The following is a 21,145-nucleotide window of genomic DNA, read 5'->3' as shown; positions in this document are numbered from 1 at the left end:
AGACCTGGCCTTCGTTCCTGGGTTTGACGTCACCGGTTTTTCATTCGCTGTCCCGCCGGCGGCGCGGCTGCCCATTGGCTGACAAAGTGCAAACACCAAACCACGTGACACGGAAAGTGAGTGCCCTTCTTAAATCCGTGATGTGTCGAGATTTCCGGATCACGCTTCCACTACTCGTTAAACTGTCACGTGTTTGACGTCATGCGTAAGTCAAACACGTCGAGGTGACTTAGCTTTTACATAATTATTATTTTGTTTTAGATAGTCCGCGTCTTCGAGCTGCCGTGATGTGTGTGAGCGGGGATATGTGGCAGCTAGCACGGCTAGCCTGCAGCTAACTGGGCTTGCAGAGGTCGCTGCTGGCCAGGTGTGAGCTCAGAGAGGCGGGCACGGCGGTGAGTCGTTCATCGAGGCGGCTCAAGGGTATAACGGTGAAGTAATAGACGTGTGTTCACGTCCTGCGTCCAGTTTCTCGGCTCGGTGGGTTTTTGACGCTCGGTCACCGCTGCAGCGCGACGCCGAACTTCATTAAGATTTTTGTGAATTTAACGTGGAGATGTTTGTGGGCGAGCAGAGGCTCTCTTCAGCCGGTGAATGAAGGTCTCTCTGGCTTCACCGGATGCCAGTAGTAAATTCGGTTGACATACAATTTAATAGTAAATGCTTATTTATTCCAAAATGTAAAGATTTAGGATCTGTTTTTGTTTTGTAGATCCGATCTGCTCAGGCCACCTACAGAGGTCATCTGGGATGTATGTGGCCTTAATCTTTGAGCAGTGTGAATGCAAATGCGTCCTGAGCCACATGACGGGGCCATATACTTAACTGACCTCTTCTGAATAAGCAATAGAAATACTAAATGCTGCTCTCCTGCAACATTTCTGTGTTCGTGTCTGACTCGGTGCTTCTATGTGTTTCAGTTACGTTACAGCTGGTTTGTTGGCTTTGGATGTTTTCTTCCCTCCACTCTGCTCAAAGCAGTTCTCACCCCTCAAGGATCTCTGCCTGCACGGATATGCAACTGTACATAAAGCAGGAGAGATTTACTTTAGATTCGAGACTATAAAGCTGCTGTTCCCTGATTTAAAAACACAAGCTGATCGGTCCGGGTCTAGTTTTTTTTTCTGCTTGCTTCTCTTGTCGAATTTCTGAAATATGTCAAATGTACAGCTTTGAAACAGCCCAGCACAGAGCCGGACCCTCTCAAACCCACTGGACTAATTAAATGATCTCAGTCTGAACTGACACGACTCGGTCGAACCTTGTGGCTCATGTTGTGAATTACTAACTTGATTGTTCAGACATTTACAGATGTAAAGTACATCATACATTTCTAATAGATGGTGCATTAAGTGCAGCTCCTTTTGAGCAAGCGTGTCTCATTGAGTTTCTCTCTGTGTTCATGTGCTTATAGAGCAGCAGAGATTAAATCTGATCCCAGGTGGGCACTAGAGACACTTGTGGAGACGCATGTTAATGCCAAGTGTGAGCAGCCATACTTACAGCTGACCACTTGTGATCCGATCAAAGAGGATGGATGTTAATTCCAGGTGTCTATAGTCTCACTGAATACATATTAGTGTGGATCTCTGCGGGGGACGGCTACCTTTTACCTTAATCAGTCCTTTGCAGTGGCTGTAAACCTGAACTTCTTCCTTCTTTTACCTGCAGGTAGGTGGTGTCAACTGACAGACCTAACCCACAAACCAGCCAATCGGCGAGTCTGGCCTTTGTTTACCTGCTTCTCCTGTAAGGTGTGAGCAGGGGGCAGGGCCACCCGCGAGGTAGGAGGGATGCCTGTGGAGGGAGGAAGCACCAGCGGATCCGCTTCAGCTGCTCGGCACCCCAAGCAGAAGCGCAAAGCTCACAGTCTGTCTATCCGGCGCACCAACAGCACGGAGGAGAGGCCAGCGGGTGTCCAGAGAGGAGACATGCTGGAGGGACAGGTGAGGGACACCCACAGGCACCCGGTGCTTTTTCTCACTTGCACACACTCACACTATGACTGCTGCATGCTGGGTAAACAGCTTAAAACACATCTAATAATAACATATGTTGTTGATGGGACCCACAGAGTTTCTTGTTAAAAAGAGGCCAGAATGGTTCGTCTCTGTTAATTAGCAATTTGATTGTCAGTCTGTTTTGGCGTGAGGCTGCTTTTGTTGTCAGTCATGAGGTTACAGTACCGGCCGGTTAAACAAACATTGCTCTTATTTTTTTCTGCAATATCGCAACATCCACAGCTCAATGCTGCTGCAATGTGCTTCTGATCTGGGATTTCTGATCCCTGGGAAAGGCTTGTTTTCTTTCTAAGTAGCTACCGGATCTTACTTTGGATAAAACCTGCATCAGTTAAAATGTAAATGTCAACAAGGCTCTGTGAACTTTTATGAGCTGTCTGCTGAGGACGTGCAGTTTGGTTACTTATTCTTTTCTTTTAAAACCCACTGCTCTCATCAAGTTGGTGATTAACCTTCTCCAAACAAGGTTACTGGGATTAGAGCTACAATTGATTTATTTCTTCCACATAGAGAAGACTTGTCAGTTTTTTCCTGATGCAGATCAGTTGCAGTGAACTTTCTCGCTTCTTTGCTGCTCAGATAATAAAAACGTCTTCTGTTTGATCAAGAACATCCTGGTTCTTAATTGTTGGGAGTTGGCCGTGAAATATTTAGAGTGATCTTTCAGATAAGATGAGCAAATGGTTTGTGAGTGTTTTAGATTCTGTCATTTTGTTATAGATGGCAGATATTTGGGTTTCAACAGGGATGTTTGGTTTATTTATTCACTCTAAAAACTGTGATACTTGGTTTTGTCAGCGTTGCCCAGTCCTTGTTTGACCATAGAAGTACTTTTGCTTTTACTTTCTATGCTCGACAATGTCCTTGAATTATCGGCCACGAAATCTAGAGCTCAGCTTGCAGCGGCCTGTTGTCTCATCAAGTTTTAATATGGGCCGCTTGTCCAGGTCTGATTAGTCTTTTCAACAGGCCTTTTTTTGTCCATTGCCAAGACATGCTGGCTCTGTTTGTGTACCCGGTCTCTACCCCCCACAGCACAAGTTCCACATACACAGACAGCTTTATGAACTCATATATAACACAGAGCTCATTTTCCTCTGCACTTTTAATGCTGTCATTATTAGCCAGAGCAGATTTAAGGGCCACAGCTAAGCAGCTTTGAACACATAAGGACTGCCTGTTATTTGCTAATTGACCTTTTATTTTTTATTTTTTTTACACAAAGTCTGTTGACATGTGGTTCAGTCAGGGGGCTAACGTCATGTAGGTTTCAAACACGTGCCACAGCAGAAAGGGCGACAGTTGAATATTCGGTATCCTCGTCTCTCAGATGGGTAGAAAACTGAGCAGCAGCTCTGGAGCAGTGCTGTCAGATGCAGCCTTTTGAATGCTTTGTTTTCATGGCAGCTTTTGCGCCTCTAGTCTGATGGAGGCGGGTGGACATCTGATAACTGGGTGCATCTAGGAGTTTACCATGGAGGTAAGTCAGGTGAGCTGCGGCTGGTGGGACTGTTGTCGGCTCATTGTTTGTAGATTGCAGCTCCAAATGTAGACGAGTATCCACACGAGTGCAGTTTGTGTCTGACTAAATCAAGTAAACACACAGAGCTGCCTTTGATTAGAGATTTGTGGGGGCTGCCTTCACTTTGTTAAAGTGGTGCGTGTGTTATGAGTCACCCAAAACTTCTCTTTCAGTCGTGATAATACAGTACAAACAAAGACCATTCACACCGAAGGGACATTTGTAGAATCACCTGAGACACGTGTTTTTTGGATGGTAGGAGGAAGAAGAGCGAACCCACGCAGGCACAGCGAGAACATGCAAACTCCACAGAGACGCCCAGAATCGAACCTGAAACCTTTTCGCTGTGAGGCGACAGTGCTGCCCCTAAAAAAAAAAAAAAAAAAAAAAAAATTATAGAAAATATGCAGAAAAGGATGCTTGGGGTAAATTAGAAATGGTTCTGTTTGTATTTAGTTATTTTTGTTTCTTTTATAGTTACTCATAAGTATTAAATTCCCAGTGAATTTTACTGTCAGTGCACTGATGTCAGTGTGAAACAATAAACTGTAAAATATCCTGCTGTCATTTCATACCTCTGTCACAAGTGCCCAAAATGTTTTATAACCTCATTTTAAAATATGTTTATAAATAGTGTAGATATAACACATGTATAAACAATATTGGCCAATACATCCATCAGAATTTTTGTTGATCCCCAACAACGATCCAAAAATCCAGTATCGGTCGTGCTTAGAAAACTGTACTGAAATTTAGATTTGTCAAACAACATAACATGACGACATCAAGCCACAGATGAAGAGGACGTAGACCTGTACTCTGTTAGTTGGTTCATTCAAACCTTGTTCTTTTTTTCCCCGTCTGTCTGTCTCTGTCTGTCCGCCTGTCTGTCCGTCCAGGACTCCAAGCTGCCGCTCGCCCTGCGCAGCAACCTTCTCGACCTGTTCGGCCAGATCGAACGCGAGTTTGAGAATCTGTACATTGAAAACCTTGAATGTGAGTCACTGATAAGAGGAGTCGGGCCAACGTGTTGAGATTGCATTCTTGGGCACAGACCTCACTGTATTGATCTTCAGGTGTTCATTGACTATGCGGATGTTTTCAGAGCAGACGGTGTTTGATTACTGTCACTGTGCTGACGTTGCAGTACGCCGGGAAATCGACTCTCTGAACGAGCGTCTCACCGGCGATGGACAGACCGTTGACGGAGGAGATCCCTCCAAGGGAGCCCTGAAAACAAAAGGTCCACCATTCCCCACACATCCCTCTTACATTTTATAGGATTTAATACATTTCATTGACTGCTTTGAAAATCCAGATGGGAAATATTGATTGGGTCTAAAATGAAATGAAGTCCATATCTAATCCCGAAATCCACCTAGAAGTTGGTACCCATAAGAGTTTTAATTAATACACTCACTGTTTATTTATGAGTATCAGAACACGGCGCTAAAAGAATATGAACATACTGGAGGTGGTTTCTTTCTCACCACATACACCAGCTGGCAATTTACAATCAGCTGGTTCACATAAACAGCAGGCTCTCAAATAACTCCAACTGTTTGTTTTTTATGTATATTTATATAATTTTGAACATATTGTCAGTTTTGCTTGTGTCCGAGAGAAAGACCGTGAGTTGAAGGGCACTTCATAAAGATGAAAAAATGTCTGCACATGTGAATATGCGACAGGTGAATCAGACTATAGTCCAACAGTAGTTACTGTTTAAAAAGAAAATAGTAGGACAAAAAATTAAAATAGGCTCACGGTAACATCGTGAGCGACAGTTCAGACCGCTAAAACCTGCAAACGCAACGAGGCTTCGTGTCATCTGCGTGTGCTATTTAAAGTCGTGACACTTTACTCGGCCGTTACTGCAGCGGTGAAAAGCAGCCAAATAGTTTGTCGGCGAGTCGCGCATTTCATGCCTTGTTCTTTGTGTCTCCGGCTCGCAGCCAGCCACAGCACCAGTCAGCTGTCACAGAAGCTGAAGACGACCTACAAGGCCTCAACCAGCAAGGTACGTTCAACAGAGCTGCTACGAGCTGCCATGTGTGAAACATTTGAGCTGTGACGCTTCAGGCCTGTCTGTGGTAACGGACCGTTTAAAGTCTCTGTTTTTGAGTGAGAGGAAGGAGGACTCTTCCTCTTCCTCTGAGGTCAGGATGTGGAAACTTTTGGCAAAGAAATGAAACTGAGACCAAAAATATTTTCATTGGATTTCGTTTGTTTTTGCCTTTAATGATGCAGTAATGTAATTCAGTCCCTCCACGATTTTGCTGCGTTGTTCTATGATTGTTTTGATCAAAAATGTTTAAATAAGCAGCAGCTTTTCTCAATTTTTTTTAATTTATTTTGCAGGGTTTTCATTCCCCCCCCCCCCCCCCCCCCCCCCCCCCCCCCGGTAAAATTCAGCAGCAAATCTGCTGGTCAGTAAAAGAAATTGGGGACAATTTTTCTTCGACTACTAGCTCATGAAGAAAGAGCCTTATGCAACAGTTTCCTATGACAATAAGCATTCTGCACATCACAGAACTATCTGGAAATATTTTTGTTCTTTTATTTCTGAATTTAAAGGCTGCAGGTTAGAAAAAAACCTCCTCGGCCATGACAAACATAGAAACATAGGCTCCATCTTCTGTAAAAGGGCTTTAAATGCTTTCTAAATTATATTAATTCAACACATACTGTAGGATTAGACTGATGCAGTCAAGTACAACGACTGGTTGCCTAACTCTCATTTTCCATAAATCCTGTCACCTCTTGTTTTGCTGTTTTTTTTTTTTCTTCTGGTTGACCAACAAGTAGTTTGTTTTGCTGATTAGAGGAGCGGTTGGATTTTTATTGATAAAGCAAGTATAATTTTGAAAGGCTTGCTTTGTGCTGTAAGGCCTTCAGCAGAACTTTTTACGGTGAAGAAACGGCTGCTCCCGCAAATATTGCAGAGACTGGTTGAATTTTCATTCATTATTGCGATTGCAATTTCCTGGAGGGACTTAAAGAGTTTAGTTCAAGTGATGAAGGAAACTCTGTGTGAACTTAAGTATTTACCACAAAATGACATCTTCCTTGACCTGTTCCTTTTTAATCTCTTGCCGATGTAGCGCTTGTACACGTTCCAGAGCAAAATAGGTGGACCTCGCAACTTTAGTGTGGCCACATGGGAGTTGTGCGGAGATTCATGGGTAACTTCCTGAATGCTCTTGTTTGTCGCTAAGCATCGTGGGAGAAAGCTGTGGGCTGAGACTCTGCTTAACTCCAGTCTGACCTTGACTCCTCATCTCTTCTTTGCTCTGCACACACACACACACACGCACACGCACACACGTACGTGGGTGAACAGCTGCATTTGTTTCATCGAGATAATGTATGTTTTGGCTTCATTCAATCTCCTACTGATCGAGAACCTTCAGTACTCTGGCGACCACTTTCCATCAGATGTTTCAAAACAGTACGTCAGCTGTCAAAATGCCAAAACAAGTGATGGATGTGGAAGTCAAACAGTTTTTTTTCATACCACAGGAGAGGTTTATCGGGAGTCAAGTGTGTCCTCAACTAAGCAACATCAAGACTCTTTAAGGAACAGTTCAGCATTTTGGGAAATGCACATATTTGCTTTGTTGCTGAGGGACAGATGAGACGATGGAAATCACTCTCGTGTTTGAACACTGAATATGAAGCTAATGCCAGTAGTTGGTTAACCCTAACCCTTTTTCTTGAAGTCTCTGCTGGTTGCCTGGTGAATCTTTCCAAAAAACAAATCTCTGTTACAGAAGCTAATAACAAGCAGTCGATTGGTTTGTTTTTTTTCACTCGTGTTTTAGTTAAACCGATGAGACTTGTTGACTTTGTGAGCTCTGGAATAGCTGCAAAGCAGATTTTGTGACCTTTTGTAAACAGCTCTTTCTTCCTGTTTACAGTCACTATGCTATACTAAGCTAACCAGCCACTTGACGTGCACACACATTATTGAAATAGATCTGTTTGTGCAACTTGCAGCAAAAAAGCATATTCCCATAAATGTCTGAACTATTCCTTTTAAAAGCCTTTTTGCCAATGTTGAAAAGTGAAATATGGCTTCAAATCACCGAGCCTCTCTTCTGTAACTTCCACTCAGTACAAAATGTTCTTTTTAAATCAAACAAACAGTCTGAATGCAGCCAGAGATGAAGACTGGGACACGATCCTAAAAAAGAGGATACTCGGGATCAAGGGAGGACTTGTTAGATTAACCTCCTGACACGACTAGCTGCTCTGTATTACACAGCTGGCTGAGAAACGTGAGCTCAAACTAATGTTGCACAGACTGAGGGGACCTGAAACTAACGCTCTGCACTAACTGCAGTCTCAGTGTACTTACTCGGTTGACTTCCAGTTGAATGAGCTTTGTGTTTTAATGACAGGAAGCGAACGCGATGGTATCGCGGTGTCATGTGGATATAAACACTCGGACAGAGTGAGAGTGTGTATTAACACAGTCTGGCACACGTGAACCAGATGCTTCCCCGCCGCGTCTAACGACTACCAACCAACGGCGCTCGTTGCTTCGGTCAGCCGCCTGCCTGCGGCAGCATGCGCAGCTCGGGCTGGGACCGCTCTGTGACAGGTGGAACTGCTGTTCGCTCTCGGGTTTGTTCATCTGGAAGCCGGCGGCGCCGACGGCCCGCGTGAAACCGGAGCGCCAGATATTTATAGAGGTGCGCCGCTCTTATCCGAGCACGGCGACCGTCCATCTTCCTCACGCTGAAAAATACTCAGACACACGAGCGGGCTCGATGGCAACACGCCGCACAGTTTGGGGCGATCTGAAATCATAAACCTCACGGTTGATATGAAAACAGTGTTTGTTTACAGCCTCTTTGCCAGCTCACATCGGGAGGCCTGTATCACAAAGCCAAGTCCAAGTGTTTGGGTTGCCTGCCTTCAACGACGACGAGCTGACCATTTGCTGCGGAAACATTTAGGATATAATGTGGACTAAAACAAACAAGCAGAAGAACCTTGAGGATCATATCCAAATATTACATGTAGTGCGAAGGCTGTAAACTGTCAGAATTATTATCAACTATCGTTTCTGAGGGTTTTTTGCTCATTTTTCCCACATCTCTATGGAAACAGCACAATCATAATGTCATAAATCATAGGAAAAAGCACAAGTTGTTTTCTTTGAATATTTATTTGACAAAAAGTGGAAAAAGAAGGATTCTATATCCAACTTGCTGTTCATATTGAACTATTTACATCTTTACAACCTCGACAAACTTCTTTCTGCCTGCAGTTCAGTCAAATATTCACAAACTTTCCATCATGTGACTCTTGGTCTCAGTCGTCTCATTCCAGGTTTCCCAGCATCACCTACAGAGACCTGGCAAACGGCTTAATTTTGGCGAAATTTTAAATAAGATGTTTATAAGACAATAAATATCACAATTCAAAATTTTGTTTTGGTTGTTTTCCCTGACGGAAGTGTTCAGGGCACATGATTAGTTCAAGGATCCTCGGAAAGTTGAAAATCCCACAATTATTTCTGTTTCTACAGTAGCTGGCTGATACATGGTGTAATTTTATTTTTTGTTTTTTATTTTATTTTACTCGACTAGAAAACCCGCTGGCAGCTTGAGAGCTTAATTTGTTCAACATTTTCAAAATGTTGAGCAGTCTGAGTGAAAAGCTGTTAGAAAAATTACTCAAGAGGCTCGGTTCAAAATCAAACACATCGGACATTTTATTCTTGCAAGAAGGAGCAACTACATGCACCCTCAAAGAGAGGTGTCCAGCAGTGCTCCCCCCAGCAGTCCTCTGTAGCAGGGCTCCAGCAGTTCTCTACAGCAGGGCTCTCCAGCAGTCCTCCCCAATAGTCCTCGTCCCAGCCGGGCTCTACCCAGCCTGGTTTCCCCCAGCAGTCCTCTCCTCCGCAGTCCTCTTCAGCAGGCCTTCTCTTCTCCCAGCAGGGCTTTCCTCAGGGCAGCTTTTATACAGTTGACAGTCACCCCCCATTCCCTTCGTATCTGCTTTCGTATGGTAAGACAGAGTTGGTTGTAGGTAAGGACACAGGAGAGTCGTCAATTAGATGCGGAAAGTAAAACAAAAGGAATCACTTGCAAATAAGAGAGAAACCCAGAGACTTTTCAGAGCCTGCTTGACCAGAGACTTTCCGGAGCCACAATGCAAACAAGAGGAAGAGACAAATCCTTTTTTTTTTTTTTTTTTCCCATCAAAAGCGTTTCATAATGAACCAACCTTTAGGAGAGAAATACATTTTAAACCTGTTAATGATGAAACAAAAGCACTTCTTGCTGCCAAACCGAAGAGGAACAATACAAATAATCTTTGCTGAAAAATAAATGGACGCCTGATAATACTCAAATGTTTTGTTTATAATTAACTGAGTTAATTCACAGTGCACACAGTTAATATGCAACCGCAATTGGTCATTGGACATGCATTCATTTGAGGAAAACTATCTTTCTGTTTGTTTTAAACCCAGAATGGAAACACACCTGCTTCTATGTCTGATGTAATTATCATGGAAAACAACTATTCTGAAGGCTGTGTAGCTTTTTTATCACTTCTCACTTTATTCCAGAGGTTTGTCCCTGTGAGGATCCTGTAGGAATGAAACACCGTTTTTCCAGAGAAATGTCAGACTGTCGACAGGTTTTTAATGAAATCTTCTGAAGTTAACCCGCCGCAGTTAAAAGAGAAAATGACTCCCGAGTTATGCCCAAACAAGGTAGCTAACCCGTTTTGTGATACAGGCCTTAGATACATAACAACATAACAAACTGTTGGTCTGTTTGTCAGAGAGCAACAATAAACTGTGTGATACCTGTCAAAAATGAAAATCGTCCTATTATTCCCTTCACTCTACACCATGGTTAGCATCATGTATCAAACCCACTTTATAAACTCAAACAATGCAGTGAGTGAAATGGATGCAGTCTGCCATGTAGTAGGATATGAGCTCTGTAAGTTACGTTGTACATATTCTGGTATTTGTGAAAGTAATCAACAGCTTTTGCGTCGGTGCATCAACCGTTACTTTACATTCGACCGGCCTCTCATTCAAGCAGCACAGTTAGTTGTTGGTTCAGAAGCAGAGATCAACACCCGTCCCGCTCTCTTGTTTCTTTTTCCTCTCTCACGCCCACGTCTCCTCCCTCCCTCTTCAGATTGTGTCCAGCTTCAAAGCCACCGCCGGCTCCCGGCCTTTGTGCCAGCTGCTCAAGGAGTACATGGGCCATCGGGACGGGATCTGGGACCTCAGTGTCACCCGAACTCAGCCGGTGGTTCTGGGCACCGCCTCCGCAGGTACAACCAGTCCTTCTACCCACTCTGTGAACCAATCACTTTAATGTCTGTGTACACAGACAACATGGAGCAGAGCGGTTGTAGAGAACAACCATCAGTGAAGACTGCAGGTGCTGCAAGCAATATTTACATCAATTTATTCATTTCAAATTATTTGTGACGTCTTGGTACAATAAGAAACAAACGAGAACGTAGTCGAGGTGATTGATCTTATCTGTTGAGCACTAGTTTTAAAGAAATATAATTATGTCAGATTTTTATTTTGTAAGAAAGAGACTAGTTCAACCTGATTTAGTTTAATAATCCAGACATTATTTTACCAAATCCAACCAGATTAGATTAGTTGGGTTTGTAAATACAGTTCAGTACAACAATAAATCACCATCTGATAACGATGAATGTGTGAACATCTACATGTTGTCCACTTCTGTCTCCCTCTAACAGACCACTCAGCTCTGCTGTGGAGTATAGAGACGGGAAAATGTCTGCTGCGGTACGCCGGCCATGCAGGATCAGGTAATTATACCGAAGAGACCGATGAAATTAATCCCTCCAGAATTAATACTTTGTATTATAAGGTTCAAATTTGTTTCACTAATTAAAGTACGAAATCATTTCTTAAATGGATTAAATGGCAACATATAAATGTGTCATGTACAGGGATGTAGTGCTATTTGTTAAAGTACCCGAGCGCACCTTTGATGCACACACACACTGTTACGCTGTGGTTTCTTTCTTAAGGTTGTGTGTGTGTCCACTAACGTAGCCCAGATTTTTTAATCGCTTTAATTTAATAAGGTCAATAATATAATCGCACTATTTTCCACAGTTATTTTGGATTTACTCATCGGAAGTGTGATTGGCCAATTTTAATCACAACAGGTTCCTGCAAATGTTTCACAATAAAAGTATTTATTTTTCAGATATGAAGAGCTTCTGCCTTCTTCAACACTAGAAAGCACTGGATTTGAAAACGATACATGAAGTGTTGAGTTTGTATTAACACAGAATTCAACAACTTTAATGAACATTTTATTTCCTCACTTGGTGGAAAAAAAAGTGACAGCGTGGTCTGATGCGCTCCTGCAGCATTATTTTAATTATTAATAATTAAATAATTATGTCATATCGTATTTTATTAAGTGCTAGCTGGTTCATAGATAGATAGATTAGACTTTATTAATCCCACAGCGGGGACATTTAGTCGTCACAGCAGCATAGAAACATTTTTAGGGGAAAAAAAAAAAAAAAGGTGCACACAATTACAAAGAAATTACAAATATATATACAATAAAATAAGATGGATACAAAATAATAATAATAATAATAATTCTCTTCATAAGTCATAATTTTTTTTCTTCTTTTTTTTTTAAAGTATAACTACGTCTGTCAACATTTTCCCACTCGGCTTGTTAGATGACCGGATTACTTGATGTAACTCTGTCTCATCGTTGTTCCCTTTTGTTACAGTCAACTCCATCAAATTCCACCCCACAGAGCAGATGGCCCTCACAGGTACGCGCATGTTTGATTTGACTACATTTAACGCAGCACCTGTGTCAACAGGTTTGTTCTCCTCGTGACTATTTCAGTCATTTTCCGCTGCGTCTGTTGTCTCCAGCGGTCACTTGTGCGTGTGGATGTGAACGTGCCGCGTGGTTTTGTTGACGTGTACCGCCACATGTTTCCACAGCCTCCGGGGACCAGACGGCTCACATCTGGCGCTACATGGTGCAGCTTCCTGTCCCCCAGCCGCCACCAGATGTCAGTGTGAGTATTTATGGACTGCTCTCTTCCCGGGGTTTCTAATATGGGTCACTTTACTCTCCGTGACAAATGAATCACACCAGAACGAGACCCAAGCTGTCACAGTCTTTCTCTTCTGTGTGCAGCGATGTAACTACTGTGCGTCCTTCCTCAGGCCCTATGCGATGATGACCAGGACTCGTCAGACAGAGAGGAAGGGGAAGTGGACGGCGAGGGCCCTTGCGAGGTTCCCACAGTCCGGGTTGCTACGGCAACCCTGAAGAGCCACCAGGGCGTAGTGATCGCAGCTGATTGGTTGGTGGGGGGCCGACAAGTTGTGTCAGCTTCCTGGGATCGAGCCGCCAACCTGTATGAGGTGGAGACGACGGAGCTGGTTCACACACTCACTGGTGTGTAAAGTGGCTTAAACGTTATGTCGCAGTGCAGCGCAGTACGCGGTTTTCTTGCATAAACTGTATATATTAAATGGATGAGAAGCTGGCTCCAAAAATAACATCTAGGTTCAATAGACTCGCATCAAAAAAACATCAACTTTTCTCGTTAAACACAATACAATACAGTCAATGCACCAAATTCACTCCTTCTGATCAGTGTTGTGTTGATCTTTCTGAAAATATTCCCTTTATATTTAGATACTCGGCCTAAAAGAGAGGCATGTTTTTGTGCCTTGTGTGTAGTTATAATGTATAATATGTGATGAGTGGAAAAGGGGATTTTGGACACAGCAGCCCCAACAGGCCAACAGTTTCCTCTTGTTTCCAGACTAAATGGCAACCAACAGTGATGTCACCTGTTGGTTTGTGAACTGTCGTTCTGAAGCGTCAAGTGCGGCTTCTGGTCGCCTCCATTTTGTTATTTTGGAGCCAGAAGTGAGCATATTTGAATGAGCCGAGGGGGAGCGAACGGTGGATCTGACACGATCTGATTGGGAACGTGAGGACACCACGCCCGTCCACCTCAGAAACACCCCAGAAAGACTGCTTTTTGACACCTAATATATTTTTTCAATGAATAGATTATTTTCAGATGAATCACCGGAAAACTGTAAATTTAGTGAATGACACCATATTGACTTGTGGAAAACATTTGTTGACTTTGTATTTCATGAAAGAAATTGAATAGGAGTCTATGGGGCCTTTTTAGAGCCCCTGGTGGCCCTCGGTGGTATTGCACTTTATGGCACTTTTGCATTGGCCTCACTTTTCAGACCTGGAAGCTACGTCCGCTTTTATATACAGTCTATCTTCCAGACATTAAGCTAAGCTAACTTGCTTCTGACTGTCCCTTTGCTTCAAGCATGTAGATGTAAGATTGGTATCAGTCTTTTTTATCTAACATTTGGCAAAACACCATAATTTCAAAAACTATTCCTTTAAGAAGCTTTATATAAATTTCTATGTTCTCCCTGTAGAAACCATGTTTCACTGTAAGAATCATCTGATGATGCCCACGTGGAAGGAGTGGAGTATTATACTATTATGTGTCTGAAGGTGTTATTATGTATTATGTGTGAAGGTCATGACCAGGAGCTGACCCACTGCTGCACCCACCCCACCCAGCGGCTGGTGGTCACTTCATCCAGAGACACCACCTTCAGACTGTGGGACTTCAGAGACCCGTCCATCCACTCTGTCAACGTCTTCCAGGGACACACAGAGTAAGTCACACACACACACACACACACACACACACACACACACACACACACACACACACACACACACACACACACACACACACACACACACACACACTGCTTGTTTCCATGTGGTTGTGAGTAGGTGCAGTCTTTATTGTGTCCACAGGGTGGTGTTGTAGCATCTATCTGCTCTGAGATTCCTTCCAGCACTTGCTGAGTTTTTTTCTTCTCCATTTTACATTAATTTACAGACCCTATTGCTTTAAGCCAAATCCCCCCCACTTGCCTCTCATTCATTACTGAGCACTTCTCCTCACTCCGACAGTTTGCTCGTCTTTGTCCTCTCTGCCTCTTCCTACCTCTCTTCCTCCCTCGCTCTCCTGTTCATTTATCTGTCCGTTTTTTGCGTTAATCCTCCACTCTGTGTAATTTGGCACTTCGCTTGCTGTTAACACTCAATTGCAGCCGCTCATTTCAAAACGATGACTGTTCGGCTCGTCTGTGGCTTTCAATGGCAGCGCTCTTTAAAAGGCCTAAGTAGAGAGAGAGTGAGTGTGTGTGTGTGTGTGTGTGTGTGTGTGTGTGTGTGTGTGTGTGTGTGTGTGTGTGTGTGTGTGTGTGTCTCTCTACATGTGTGTGCTGGCTGGCTGGTGCTCTCTGGCAGCCTTTGATTGCAAAGTGGGAGGATTACGTGGAGCTCATTATGTACGACCCCAACATGTATAATTCCTGCAGATCCCACTCTAATTCTCTCCCATAGACAATTGTTGTAATGAGATTAAGCACCAGTGTTTCACAGTTAACAACAGCCCTCCTCCTTCCCTTCCCTCCATCCTCATTCCCCTCCCAAACGGCCACTTCCTCTCTCACCCTTCAGTGGTGCATTTAAAGCAAAGCAACAAAAAAAGAAGCTCCCCCAGACCTTCGAGTTTCTCAGGATTCCCCCAACTTCTGTTGTCAAACTGAAAAACAGAGAAAACTGAGTGGATGAAGACTGGACAAACGTTTAGAAGCTGTTTATCTGCCGTATTCTTGAGTAAGAGTCGTGATGCCACTCAACACGTTCAGTTTGAATAAGGAGCCACTGCATAACTTTTATATCTACTTTTTGAAGTGCTTGATTGATTGTCATCAGTAAACAGGGGAAAATACCCATCACAAAATAAGACAGCCCCAGAAAACATCTTCAGATCTCATGTTTTGTGCAGCTGACAGTTGAGATCCCAAAGATCCTCGATTTTCTATAATATAAGACAAAAAAAAAGCAGCCGATTTTGCTTAAATATGCTGAAAGATAAAGTGATGAATTAGTTGCAGATACGTTTTAAGTCTATTGGACAAACTTATTGCCACTCTAGATTTGTGATCATCAGGTAACACTGCCATAAACTGCCCGTAGACTTAAAGATTTCAACCTGGACTCTATTTTCCATCATTTTGGCTCCAAGTGACTGAATGAAACTTCTGTTTTGGGTTCCAGATTCTTTCCTTAACGTTGTCAGAACAGAATATAAAAGCAAGTCAACATGTGTAGCACATTTCAACAACAAGGCAATTTAAAGTGATTTACATTATACCATTAAAAGCATTAAAAACATCAAACAACAGAAACCCACCATAAAAATATATTTACAAACGGTGATTAAAACTTTAAAATAAAAGAAACGAAAACAAGCTAAAAGAAAGGATAATGCATGTATGAAATAAAAAGGTCAGAAATTAAAGTGTAAGACATAAAATACAGAATACAGTTGCAGTGCAAGAAATTAATCAAGATCCTCAAATTTGGTTCAATGGAAGGAGCAAACAGAAAAGTCTATTAATCTATTAAGAATTGGAGACTTTCAGTGGTAAAATATTAGATTAATTAAATATCGCCTGCTGGATGGCTCCTGGTCTACACAGGACTGTCTTCAACAGTCATTGACCCCATTAGTCACTTTTTTGACGATGGGAACATCGTGTCCCATTTTACCGCTTTACATTACAGCTTTAACAGCACTAACGTACTCTCAGTTTGTATTATGCAGCTGGATTACTGGACATTAATAGGATTTTCTGGATATAATAAAGTACATGTGTGATGTCTTCATTATGTCTTATTTTGCCCAACTAAAGGTTGAAAGCCTAAAGATATTTGTTTTGTTGTTTTCGAGAACAAAAAAACCCAACAGATGTTGACATTTGGAAGGAGAACAGTGTATGTGAGTGAGAGTTATGCAGACAGGACATAAGAAAGAACTTCTGGGGAATCCAGTTGTATTTGTTTGAGGTCTTGTTATAAAATGTCACATTTACACCGAAACACACCTTTCACTCCCTCCACCTTTTCTACTCTCCAGCTTGTGAGAGTGTTTTTTTTTTTTTGTCCACATCCTACAACAGCATCAGGTTGCCATCTCTCTGGCTAATTCTCCCAATACGGCATAACAGTGTGGCGTTAAATGGAATCATCTCCGCGTCCCTCCTGTGGAAACGGCGGCGGAGAGCAGAGTGTGAACGGTTTAATAGGCAGAAGAGGTTGAGAGCTGGAGGGGAGACAGCCTCTCGTTTCCACCGTCTTCACCGGCAATTACAGCTAACGCTCCCTGACAGCGAAGCTCGGCAGCTAAAAGTGCAGCACGCGCCCTCCATCCCACCTCCCCGTCGTAATTGCAGTGTAATGACAACTGCACGCGAGCTCACAAAACGGCCGAGAGCAAACGAGAAATGACAGCGGACTTGCTCTACAAACGGAGTGCCATGTCACGTTTGTCTCCGCTGCCATCGACGGCTTTCAGAGGCATTTGATCGCGACTGGTAGAAATGCAAGTGTGTGTGTGTGTGTGTGTGTGTGTGTGTGTGTGTGTGTGTGTGTGTGTGTGTGTGTGTGCATGCAGATTGGACACCTTGTCTCTGGAGGAACACACCAGCACTTACCAAGTTCTCAGCGACTGTCAGTTTTGCGGCAGCAGAAATAACAGAGTGCTCTCGAACCTCCTCCGAGATGTTTCATTTCCATTTCTACCTTTGGCTCTTTGATTTACTCTTTTTGCCTTCCGGTCTCGAACACTTGGACCTGGAACACTTCCGATGAGCGTGTCATCCGGTCATTTAAAAACGGGACCAAAGACTCACCGACAGAGCAAATACTCCAGTTTGGCTGTCAGATTTAAATAGATTAAGGGGAGATGAGGAGAACTAACAGAGAACTGTTTGGTCATCGCCTGCTTTCCTTCTAGTTTTGTGTCCCAGTTGATTGTTTCGTGATCTTCCTCCACGTTGCAGACATGTTACTGCATTTTCACTTGTGGGTCAGCATTTTGAAATAATAATAATTTTTCTTAAGCATAATTTTTCTAACTTTGAAATGATCATAAGTTATTGATTCAGACTTTATAAGAGGCTTCAGCAGGCTGAGTTAGTCAAATAAAATGAATATTTAGCATCTTCGTTGTCCAATGAAATTAAATTTCTATATTTTATTGTTCCCTCAAAGCTAAAAACAGTAAGCCAAAGATAAAGTTAAATATGCATTTATGGATTTCTCTGTCAGTGTGCATAAACCTCATTATACCCGCTGTTCACGGGAAGCAGCTTAAAACAGGAGTAAAAATAAATACTAGAAATGACAAATTATTCTGCTGTAATGCCAAAAATGTCAATAAAAATAAATGAATCTTTTTAGGAACTATTTTACAAAGTCTTTAATCCACCTCTTTTATCTGATATTTGCTTTATAACACATAAAAAAGATAAATCAGTCGACAACAGGGAGCTAAATATAACTGTAATAATGTGGGGGGTGGGTCTGACTGATTGATTGGACACTCGGTGATACTTCGTCCCGCCCAGCGATAGCTGTGACCTGACTGCACCACAGGCCTGTCAATCAAACAGACACGCCCCCAAAAACACTTTTTAAATTTTATTTTCGATTTAATGCCGGGATTATTTTCAGATGGACGGCCAGAAAACGAATAAGAAGGAGCGACTTTAGCTAGAAAAACCAAAATAACTCGTGGAAGAAATGTATTGACTTCAAATATTCGTGTCAGAAGTTGAATGGCAGTCTATGGAGCCGGAGGCTTTTTGGAGCCGACCTCCGGTGGCCATCGCTGGTATTGCAGCTTAAGGAACTTCTGCGTCGGCCTCATTTTTCAGAGGACGAGCTGTGGTAGGACGTCGTCTCCTATCATGCCTCGTCTCTCAGGTGTTCCCGAAATCTGCCCACTTTCACCCTCTTGTGTGCCGCCTCTGTGTGTTTCAGGGACCTCTGGGCTTCGTCGTTAGCGAGACGTTCATCCCGCTTTAACTCCTCCGGCTGCAGAGAGGTCACATGATTCCTCCTCTGTGTCCCCGTCGCTGTCCCTTTCCGGCTCCCCGAGTCTCCAGTCGCGAGGAGTCCTGACCTTGTCCGTCAGAGGCTCTGCAGAGCATTAAGTACCACTGAAGACTCCCCTCCCTCCTCACACCCGCTCTAAAAACCCTTTAACCTTAATCAACCTTTTAATCAATTACCTTGTCTGATTACGCTCCCCACACACCTCCCACCCAGCACCAACCTCCTATCTTTTCCCGCCCTCGCCGTCTCTCCCCGCACCTCTTGTGCTCCCAGGTGGGCTGTTGTACCCTGCAGTGTCAGAAGGTGCCTGTAACGATACAGCAGTTTCCTTGAGCCCCGGCCTCTCTAATAGGACAAAGTTTAGTCCGCTAATTAGCCCTTAATGCCGTGTCAGTTTGAATTAAGGGGGAAGCCGGTTTTAGTGAGAAAGACTGGATGTAGAACCCAAGATGGTGCCGTTGTGTGTGTGTGTGTGTGTGTGTGTGTGTGTGTGTGTGTGTGTGTGTATGTGTGAAGAGAAGAATCAGAAAACCCATCCAGCTTCTTTTTTTTTTAATTTATTTTTTTATTTTTTTTATTTCCTCCCATGAATGCGCAGGAACAAAAGGCAGCGAGCGAGTGACATACAGTAATAGACTGGAAATATTAACGGTCTATTAAATGAATGGGGAGGCCTGACCTTAGTGCTCACATGTGGAGCAGAGCATCACGGCTGGTTGGACATAAACGGCGTGGGAGGATGAGGACGCTGTACGCATATAAAGAACACTGCTGCCTCCAGTCTGCCCAGCAGAGCTGCTAACATGATGTAATACAAGCTTTACATATTTAGATTTCATAAATGAACAGTGGTAAATGCAAAGCCGGAAAAGCTTTTGATTGCTGACCTTTTTCTGGTTGAAAGTTTGAAGTCGGTGACACACACGAGTTTTCTTGTTCTTCCACACGTTGTTATGACTTCCACGTTGCTACCGCTCCTTAACGGCACGTCAGGCAGTCAAAATCTCAAACTGAAAATATTGCGAAACCTTTTTATGGCCTTGCGCTACTTTCTACACTCACGGTCTCGGTATTTATTAGCTGTGATTATAGTCTGGAGAGCCTGTTGGCGTTTACACTGAAGGGCGGACCAATCAGCGACCCGGCGTTGAAGTGGAGTGTTTTTCTAAATGTAGTTAGAGCTTCGGAAGAGTTTCAATGCGTGTGCTGATCAATGTCAGTTGGTTAAAGGCTGATTTAATAGTTTCAACATCAAGCCGAGGTTTACCTGTGCTGCAGGTCGTTTCCCGTCAAAACTCGACAATATTTGTCATTTGGGGTATTCGAGCTTACAAAGCATACGACTGTGTAACTGCATCTCCGGGAACACAGTCAGCCGGGCTTTTACAGACACGTCAGAAGCTCCAAGGATCCCTTAGACTGAAACAGAAATTGTGATTTAATAAAGGATCAAAAAAAATATAGCCACATTGTGTGATAACTAGGCAGGAAGCGAACTTGTTAGTCAGCAAAAGTAAAAGCTCAGTTGTTGCACAAAATTGTAAAAAAATAAATAATGGAAGTTGATGATTAAGTCATGCATAGCTGTTGAATAATTAGCTAAAGGTGATGAATTAACAGTTTTTAAATAGATTTCGCTACATGTAATCAATAAACAAGGTTGAATAATTAGCATCACGTAATGGATGAACAGATTAAATCAATAGGAGTGATGGATAAAATAAAGAGAGCAACAGTAAGTAAATAATCAACAGTAACCGTTTTGAGACGAAGACGGTTCACAAATGAACACTTTGAATTGTAATTAGTTATCGGATACAGTCAGCTGAAAGTATTGTATAAAATACAGTTATTAGATCATATTTGCAGCGGGGGGAAGTGGGGGGGGGCGGGCTCGTCGGACGGAAAAGGTTTGAGATGGTTTGGAGATGTTGAAAGTCAACAGACAGCTTTCAGGAGATTGTGTTTACCCAACGCCAGCAGCCTCTTATCTTCCCTCCCACATGTCATTTTGATCACTTTCCTGAAGTGGCGTGTCCTCGCTGTGTTTGGTGAACACACGCTGCACGAGAGTAACTGTAATTGCGTGTAAACTGTTGAGAGAGAGAGAGAAGAGGAAATCGTCTTTAACGGCGTCTTGACAGCTCCGACACGTTTCGCCGGCGCGGACGCTTTCGAGTCACTTTCGAAGCCATCACGAGGTCCAGGCGGGAAGGCGACACCGGGTTTTAAATTGGAGAATCAAATGAAGAAACCGATCAGCGGTGACGTTCGGACGTCGCACCTCTCCGTCTTCACGTGACGTCTCATGGCTCAGGTGGAGGAGCAATAACGGCACTCTGTCTGTGGAAGACGAGCTTAATATCCATTTTTAATATGGTATTTGATATAAAATTGTATTATCAGATGTGTAAAGGGCCACGTTACACATTTCAGGTTTTTTGGGTTTTTTTTTTTTGCAATTTTGATATCTAGATGAAGATATTTTTGTGGTTTTAAGGACGGGTCTGAATATTGTTTTCCATCTCTGGAAAAGTTTTGTGTCTGCGTCTTTAAGGCAC

General features: G+C 43.0%; 1 protein-coding gene across 5 annotated transcripts in view; it reads left to right on the top strand.

Moving 5' to 3' along the window:
• The first annotated feature begins 26 nt into the window (after window positions 1-26).
• The window catches only part of LOC138199327 (WD repeat-containing protein 37-like), a 25,139-nt gene continuing 4,020 nt past the window's right edge, over window positions 27-21,145 (top strand). The window contains exons 1-12 of one of the 5 annotated variants that reach the window (XM_069151342.1): window positions 27-116; window positions 1,672-1,946; window positions 4,443-4,539; window positions 4,691-4,786; window positions 5,499-5,563; window positions 6,648-6,728; window positions 10,716-10,854; window positions 11,299-11,370; window positions 12,325-12,369; window positions 12,548-12,624; window positions 12,776-13,010; window positions 14,137-14,278. In XM_069151342.1, coding sequence (XP_069007443.1) covers window positions 1,794-1,946; window positions 4,443-4,539; window positions 4,691-4,786; window positions 5,499-5,563; window positions 6,648-6,728; window positions 10,716-10,854; window positions 11,299-11,370; window positions 12,325-12,369; window positions 12,548-12,624; window positions 12,776-13,010; window positions 14,137-14,278 — 1,202 coding nt within the window. In that variant the 5' untranslated portion in view covers window positions 27-116; window positions 1,672-1,793. The other 4 variants (XM_069151344.1, XM_069151343.1, XM_069151345.1 and 1 more) reach the window with 4 other exon arrangements.

Source organism: Embiotoca jacksoni, unplaced genomic scaffold, assembly GCF_022577435.1.
Source record: "Embiotoca jacksoni isolate LCO1_2020_lvr unplaced genomic scaffold, fEmbJac1.0.p SCAF_17, whole genome shotgun sequence".
Lineage (NCBI taxonomy): Eukaryota > Metazoa > Chordata > Actinopteri > Embiotocidae > Embiotoca > Embiotoca jacksoni.
Note: the sequence above shows the minus strand (reverse complement) of the source record. Positions and strands in the feature narration are given on the sequence as shown.